The sequence below is a fragment of the Cnephaeus nilssonii genome (genome assembly GCF_951640355.1).
Source record: "Cnephaeus nilssonii genome assembly, chromosome: 9".
Lineage (NCBI taxonomy): Eukaryota > Metazoa > Chordata > Mammalia > Chiroptera > Vespertilionidae > Cnephaeus > Cnephaeus nilssonii.
Window position 1 is genome coordinate 26,214,132 of NC_137080.1, and position 8,346 is coordinate 26,222,477.

The 8,346-nt window shown below is 41.9% G+C and overlaps 1 protein-coding gene across 3 annotated transcripts in view; it reads left to right on the top strand.

The window, feature by feature from the left end:
- The window catches only part of HECA (hdc homolog, cell cycle regulator), a 50,856-nt gene extending 42,963 nt beyond the window's left edge, over positions 1 to 7,893 (top strand). For all 3 annotated transcript variants that reach the window (XM_079780242.1, XM_079780243.1, XM_079780244.1), the window contains exons 3-4: positions 1,476 to 1,630; positions 4,376 to 7,893. In XM_079780242.1, coding sequence (XP_079636368.1) covers positions 1,476 to 1,630; positions 4,376 to 4,540 — 320 coding nt within the window. In that variant the 3' untranslated portion in view covers positions 4,541 to 7,893. The remainder of the gene's footprint in view (positions 1 to 1,475; positions 1,631 to 4,375) is intronic.
- Positions 7,894 to 8,346: the final 453 nt, after the last annotated feature.

Here is an 8,346-nt window from a genome sequence, read left to right on the forward strand (position 1 = left end):
GGTATCTCTGAAGAACTGTATACCCTTCTCCAGTTTAACGAGCACGCTGGTCCTTAGCACCGAGGAGTGATGGGCCATGGTCTGGCTGAAGGCAGCGAACAGCACATCTATACTAATAAAAGGGTAATATGCTAATTAGAGCGGATGTCTTCTGGACGTCCTTCCGGACAAAGCCGCAGCAGCCGCGGATGGTGGCTGCCATGGAGGCAAGCTTCGGATGGTGGCTGCCGCTGCCAAGGCCTGCCCGAGGCTCAGGCAAGCATTGGATGGCGCTGCGAGGGCCTGCCCGAGGCTCAGGCAAGCCGCGGATGGTGGCTGCCATGGAGGCAAGCTTCGGATGGTGGCTGCTGCTGCCAAGGCCTGCCCGAGGCTCAGGCAAGCTGTGGATGGTGGCTGCCACTGCGAGGGCCGGGGTGGCTGCAAGGGCCGAGGCTCAGGCAGCCGCGGTGTGATGGGGGCGTTGCCTTCCCCTGATTGCCCAGTTGCCTCCTGCAGAGGGAGGCCAGACTGTGGCTTGGGCCTGCTCCCAGCAGGACATCCCCTGAGGGCTCCTGGACTGTGAGAGGGGGCAGGCTGGTCTGAGGGACCCCCCCCCCCCCCCAGTGCATGAATTTTCGTGCACCGGGCCTCTAGTTTTGAATAAGAAGCCACTTAGGTAGTTTCTAGCACAGTGGAACTTCCTGATCCCTGCACAGAGAGCAGCATTGTTGCTGTTACTCATCACTCCAGCAGATCCTGTGCATTCTGACTCTTTCCCAATGATTGAACCCTAACCTAAGCCTTCCATATAAACTGGGTGGATTGTTTTTTAGGTGTTAATAACTAATGGAGGGATGGGGATGTGACTTTTCAGAGCCCAGTAAATAACAAGACATTGAACTCATTTTAAAACACCACTTACAAGTAAGATATAATTCTGGTTCCTAAATTAGATGTGGTGATGGCTGAGTAATTTTGGGGACAAGGACAGTTAACATAGCAATTTTGGCCGTGGTATAATTCTGGGCTCCCAATGCCAGGACCGACTTTTGACTTTATCATGGGACTTGTTAACGGATGAGAGAGCCCATGACTACAGACCAGTGTTGCCGGTCCAGTCTCTGTGTGCCACCTGTAGGCTTCTGTGCAGAAAGTCCTGTTGGCCACAGGTTGGTTCTGAGCACCTGAGGCTTGGTCATTCGAGTTTGGATGTCCGTATTGGCAATCTGGCGGCATTTTTTTTGGAAAAGTGAATTGAAGCAATATTTAAGCTTAAATATCGAACTTAAAGTACATGCTCCATTGACAATAGTTGGAATTTATCATTATTCTAAAAGGACAACTTTGGGGACATGTGATATCTACTTTGCTTTTTGTATTTATCCAAATGATAAAATGTTTGCTTATAATTGATAGATGCACCAATTTTTAACCCCCTTTGGAGACAAAAGGGGAATTCCTTGACGGCCGCCTCAGCATTGTGTCTCTGTGCACAGGGAGACTCATGCACCTGTACGCGGTGTGCGTGGACTGCCTGGAAGGGGTTCACAAGATCATCTGCATCAAGTGCAAGTCGCGGTGGGACGGCAGCTGGCACCAGCTGGGCACCATGTATACCTACGACATCCTGGCCGCCTCTCCGTGCTGTCAGGTTGGTATTGACCCCCACAGAACGAGCACTGGTGGTGAACATGGAGGAGTTAGAGTCAGCATTGCCGTTACAGTGGGGAGGCGGACGGCCCGGGGAAGGTGCTTTAGGAGTGAGCGTTTGAGACCTCCCCCAGAGTCCAGCAGTGGTGGTGGATGTGCTGCAGTGTGCTGCAGTGGTCACTGGACTGTGCAGTCACGGACAGGGATATTGTAGAGTAGTGATTAAGTATGTGGGAAATGTTTTCAGTATTTTAAGTTAAAAAATTCTAAGGATTATAAATGTTCCCATTGGTCAAAAATGAACATACAAAGGAATCTGCTATCCAGTTATCATCTGGTTTCTGGATGTGGGATGCTGAGCGGTTCTTTAGTTTTCTTTTTGCTTGCTTCTATTTTCTCATGTTTTATATAGTTAACATGTACTGAGTTTCTAATGAGCAGAGTTTCATTTAAAAGGAAGAAGAAAGCTTCGCTTTTTGTAATAGACAGGATTTCCTTTTGGTCTCCTTCCTGTGAGACCAGTACAGTTACCCAGGACCTGCCTGCCTTGTAAGGTGTTTGAGGTTGACATGAAAGAGGCAGTTAGCACTGCTCAGAGAGCATCTGACATTTAGCTGTCACCAGCAAAACGGGGAAGTAGTAACATGCGGAAACATTAAATAAGTCCATAGAAACACAGGAGATAACAAAATCCTTGGAAATACCTTGGTTTATTTCCAAGTGCTTGGAAAAAACAAGCTCTTGTTGTGTAATTCCTTGATCTTCGTGGGTCGGAGAGATGTTTTCTATCACTCTTCAGTGGCCACGCCTGGCTTTTAATAAAGCGATAAACACTTTATTAGTGTACTACATAGTTTTGTATCGTTAGCAAGCTTTGATTTTTGTGAAGAGAATATCCTGACTATTCGCATTTTATTCAGAAGATACCCTGTGTCGGTTGAATTAAAATGTTGGCAGAGTCGGTATTTCACCTGTACTTTGTCTGTACTAGTGACCTTAAAGGTGAAATAGGGCCATGAGAGACTAAATGGCCATCCATAGCCTGTCATTTAATCCCACAATTGACTACTTTTATGCTATTCTATTCTGTTTAAAACTTGGCCTTAGACATGAGATATTACAGTCTATCGGTTATTCACGGTAGCATTTTATAATACGCACTGTGCCTTAATGCCAGCTCACGAGGTGAGAGAAACAAAAGGAAGTGGCTCCTCTCTCTTCACACACACACACCAGAGAGAAACACCTTGTTTCTCTGTCTTTTAGAGAAACAAGGAAATAAAAGCATGGTTGGGCCTGTAATTCATAGCATGTTATCGCTTGGAAGGACCTGGGGGATCTCGTCCAGCCTCCTTGTTTCCCACATATAATGGAGGCCTAGAAAAGGAGAAGGTTTACACAAATGTGTCACAGTGATGAGTAAAACCCGTACCTCCCAGGCTGGCGCTCTTTCTAGTGCACCCCTGACAGGCAGTGGGGTTATTTCCTTACCTTGGAGAAAAGCAGGATGGCCTTCTGCACACCCAACCTGTTGGACTTACTGTATCTTTCTTCCGTAAAACAATTTAAGCCCAGACTTTTATTTTCTGCCCGCCTGCCTACCGAAATGGAAAACACATTTGATGGCTGTTTGGCTTTAAAAAAATCAAGTAACTGTAGTCACCGTGAAGGTGTAAGTGTTAGACATGACTAAGGAATCAAGGGAAGTGTTCCAGTCAGACTTTGAGCCAAACATAAGCAACGATTAGTTATTAGAAAGGAATAACAAGTTAAAGGAAGATGTGCCCGGCACCTCACCAGTACTTACTGTTGCTCAAAGAGATTAGTCAGTTAAAAGGGAGGTTATCTCAGGTTAGAGAAAGGTAGTCCACCTAGTGGCTCGGAGTAGGGGGCTCTGATTTAAGCTGCTTGGGTTCAAATCTCAGCCTTTCTGCTTCCTAACTGTATGGTCTTGGGCGTGCCACTTTACCCCTGCGTACCTCAGTTTCATCTAAAAATTCACAGAATTCTACCCACCTCACCAGGAGTGTTTCAGGGACAAAATGAGGTTATACTTTTCTATGACATTTTTGGAATGAATCTAAATTGAGAGCCTGTTGTATTTATCATTTCTGGTTATTCACTTAAGGCCTGTTGCTGAAAACCTCTAGTATTTGCCGTGAGAGAGGCCTGGGCGTGAATGAAGATATACTTACTGTGCCTGGTGGGTTCCAGAAGCCTTAGGATAAATCCAGCACTGCTTCTTGGATTGTTTCTTCTACTTTAGCGTTTTAGCGAAATCTTATTTTTATACAGAGAAAATGCAAATATAGCCAGGAGTAGAGTGAAACGTGTATATGAATTTTAAAAATAAACTTAGAATCTTCAAAGAAGTTTACGCAGTTTTGGGTGGGGGAAGTCAGCCTCAGCCACTCCTTGAAATCGCGGGGGAAGAAGGCATGTCCTGTGGTTGGAGACTTTAATGGAGAAATTTAGGGCAGTACAAGTTTACATTTTCTTGTAAGCGGTGGACATATGGGGAGAGAAATCAGAGTTAATCTTTCAGACTAATGAGTACCTGAATACACGTAGGTCTTATGCTTATCTCATGCTTTGCCTCTCCTGTTTTTGGTAATAGAAAGGATTCGGCACTAAACTCAGGGTCAGTTTCGCAGCTGTTAACAGTCTTGCCTTTGGGGTCAGATGACTTGGGCAGGTGTGGGAGGCAGAAGGGTGTGGCGGCTCACGTGCCTGTGTTTCCCCCCAGGCCCGGCTGAACTGTAAGCACTGCGGGAAGCCCGTGATCGACGTGCGGATCGGGATGCAGTACTTCTCCGAGTACAGCAACGTCCAGCAGTGTCCACACTGTGGCAACCTGGACTACCATTTTGTGAAGCCATTTTCCTCCTTTAAAGTTCTGGAAGCTTATTGATGAAAGCTTTGCTTTGGTAATAGCTCTTTTATCGACACTATTACTTTATTACATATCTTTTCTAGGGAAACATTCTGTGATGTTAATTTCTTTTCTAACTTAAAGGCAAGTTCCTTTGTGTACGTGGTCACTAAAATGGGCTTCTCCTGCCCTCCCCTGACTCCCGAGTGCCGGTCTGTGGTCCTGGCCAGAGCCCCGTGCGCAGTCCTGTGAGTTGGGGTATTGGTTCCCTATCACAAAGAGTCTCCCTTGCAGCTTTTAAGGTGGTGGGGAGGATGGGCTGAGTTTAAGAAAGGAATTAGGTGGTTCTAAACCAAGAGTTTGGTAGGACTTGGGAGTGTACTCTTACTCAAAGTCAACCGTTTAAAGACCCGCTTTAGATCTTCTCTGGGCCGTGGGAAAACATGTGACAGGTGAATGTAAGTCTGCCTGGAGCTGATGGTGTGTCAGTCCCTCATGTTTAGCTTCTGCAGCGCACTTTGACGTGCAGTTTACACTCATTGACAGATTATCTGAAAGTTAACATGAGGGCTATTTCCATCACTCTTTGAGTTTCATAGTCAGTTTTCATACTGAAAATAATATCCAAATTATGAGACATATGAGAGCTATTGGTATTGCACATATTTTTAGGTAAAGCTGACCTATAGCAGTGAGAATATACTAAATGAATTTGATGCACATGGATTTAAGAGGGCAAAAAGGTAGAAAACTGTAATTTGAATTTGGTCACATTAGCTCCCAAGGAGAATGCATGAATAATAACATGATTTGGGCAGCACTGATATATGAAGGTTGTACTGTCGAAGTGCCATTTCATGCCAGACCCTTCTCACAGGTAAATCTCACAGCCACAGACCTTACTGGTAATTCTGGGAACCACTCATGGCCACATTTCTCTTCCCCCAAATTGCTGACAGTGACGTTTTACCCATTTAATGCTGAGTTTGCAAAATCAAAAATTTGGCCCTAGGAAGGAAAGGAAAACATTATTTGTGAGGGTATGAGGAAAAGAATAATTTTAACATTTCTATTTTGAGTGTATTTCATTTTGGAAAAATCACTGAATTTAAGGGATAACAATATGTTTGAAAATAGATCATTCGGAAGATCTCTATGATACCTTTCCGTTGGTGAAAAAGAGATGATACTCTACTAGTATGTCTTTATTTTGTCCCCTCAGATAAACAGTTGTTTTTCCTCTCAGAAGTGTTCAGGCATTATTGCAAGTGAGCTTCAGTTCTACATGCAACATTTGATGTTTTGTTTGAAACAACGCAGCCTTAAAAAGAACCCACATGTTAATAGTCTCCATCTTTCAGTTTGGATGATTGTAATTCAGTTTACTGCATCTGGTTTGGTCTTTGATGATCTGAAAAGTGTTTCACAGTGGGGGAACTGCTCAATGCCAATAAGAAGCAGAAAATCATCCTTGGTCTGAGAGCATTTGATGCAACTGAAACAGGTCTATAGGACATAACCTTTGCAAATTTGTCTGTAATACACAGATCTGTAATTGTGGGTTAACTGTTTCCCTGTCGATTCTCATGTACCCAAGTACAAAAGTTTCTCTTGTCTTTCGAGCACCATTTGGCTTTTACCTCTGAATTTAAAACAAATAGTAAAGTATTTGTAATGCTGTTCTTTAACCCACCTAAATTTTTGTAGAGAAATCTGCTAGTATTGTTCTCAAACTTAACGTTTATGTATAGATTCCATTAAGCAAGTTCCTCAGTGTAAAACTGCTCTGAGCGTAGTGTCTACTGCATTCGTTATTTTCTCCTTATATTGTTTTCTACTCCCTAAAACATAAGTATGACATAATTAGGTAAAACTTGCTTTTGACCTTTATTTATTTTTTAAAATTTTTAAAAATATATTTTATTGATTTTTTACAGAGAGGAAGGGAGAGGGATAGAGAGTTAGAAACATCGATGAGAGAGAAACATCGACCAGCTGCCTCCTGCACACGCAGCACCAGGGATGTGCCCGCAACCAATGTACATGCCCTTGACCGGAATCGAACCTGGGACCCCTCAGTACGCAGACCTACGCTCTATCCACTAAGCCAAACCGGTTTCGGCTTGACCTTTATTTTGATGAAAAAGTTAGGACCCTATGGACACTGCAGTTACACAAAAGGAGAGGCATAGATAGGTATCCTATCTGAGGATATCTTTGGCCTTCAAGGCATTGCATTCCTGTCTAAAATGGAAAATTTTGTTGATTTGAGAATAAAATATAATTAATTATACAATAATATAGAGAATAAAACTTAATTTGCAAACCTGCTGACCTTAATATTTTCCCCATGCTTTCTCAAACTACTTTGCTCTGAGTACCTTGATGGAAATTGGAATATGTCAAAAAGATGATTATTTTTGTTGTGGTTTGGATATTAAAAGGTATTAGTCACCCAAGAGATCCATCTTCTGTTTTTCTGATGAATAGTGCTCAATAGTCTGGATCACTCACAGTGACTTATAATTTCAAAGCAATTTGTCATCTGCTCTAACTTTTTTATCACTTATTTTTAAGAGTTATACACCTTGAACAAACACAATTATCTACTTTAGTTTAGTGAGAAAACTATTTCTGATGGTCTCATCATTTTCTCTTCAGACCAGCTCAGTTCTCCACTTTCTTCTGGTTGCATCTGAAGCACTTAATATACTGGGTTTTTACCTGAAAAGAGACATTGGCATGAAACTGGGGAGTGGGGTCAGTTATTCCATTCTAATTAAGAAAGAGCTTTCCCCCAGTCTTTATTTTATAGTTTTTATTAAAAAAAAGTTCATTTTCAGAGTAAAAAGTATTTTCATATCTGTTTTGGGGAAGTTAATTAATCAGAAAAGAATATTATTAGTTGTTTAAACCCTAAAACTAATAGATAAACTGATACATAACTGACTAGACCACCAAAACTAACCTGCTGAAATCTTTCATTTTTTCCTATAAGACCACTTCTTAACTTCCCCTCTGTTCTCCTGTGCCAGGTCAGTAACTTTAGATTGCTTTTTTCATTAGACTCATGGTAGCAGCTGTGGAGTAATTTTAGTTGGAGATTTGGTTATAACCTGATGCTGCCTAACTCAGCTCATCTCCATGTCTTGTTGACTTTATTACCCTTCCAGGTAATTGAAAGAAAACATAATGGATGGACATCTTTAAAACCAGCTAAAATGTTTTCTTGTCAAGATGTCTTAGATTGCACTTTTGTGGAGGGAAGACAGTGTAAATAGTTCAAGAAAGTTGGTAAAATTGGAATATTTGGCTATGGAATTGTATGTGATGGTAGAAGGTTTCTGTTTGTGAAATGTATGTAATAAAAATAATAAAGCTTTAGAAACTTACACTGTGTCACTTTATTTTTTGAGCTTGGAATTGTTAACAGAAAAAGTAGTGGAGAAGACTTTCTGAGGTTTTGTTCACCATTCAGGTAACCATTTCACAGTCACTACTGCGGCTAATAAAAACTGACCTTTTTATGCTGTTTGAAAGTGGTTTGTCACAACGTGGTAAGCTCCCTTTGCAATAAAATAAGCATTCTGTATAACAGTTGATTCCCTATGCATAAACTAAAATTATTGTTCTGGTTATAGGGAATTCTATTGAATAGATAGGTAATCCTATTCTACAGATGTTTTCCTTGGTTCCTAGGCCTGTAACATTTTTCGTAATGAAAAGATTTGGTCATATGCTTTTTCATGATAAGAAAATGCAAACTGAATTGTAATTAAACTTCTTGCTGACTTTATGCACTTTGATCAAGTGTAGTTTATCTTTCAAATCTCCTTGACTCCTCA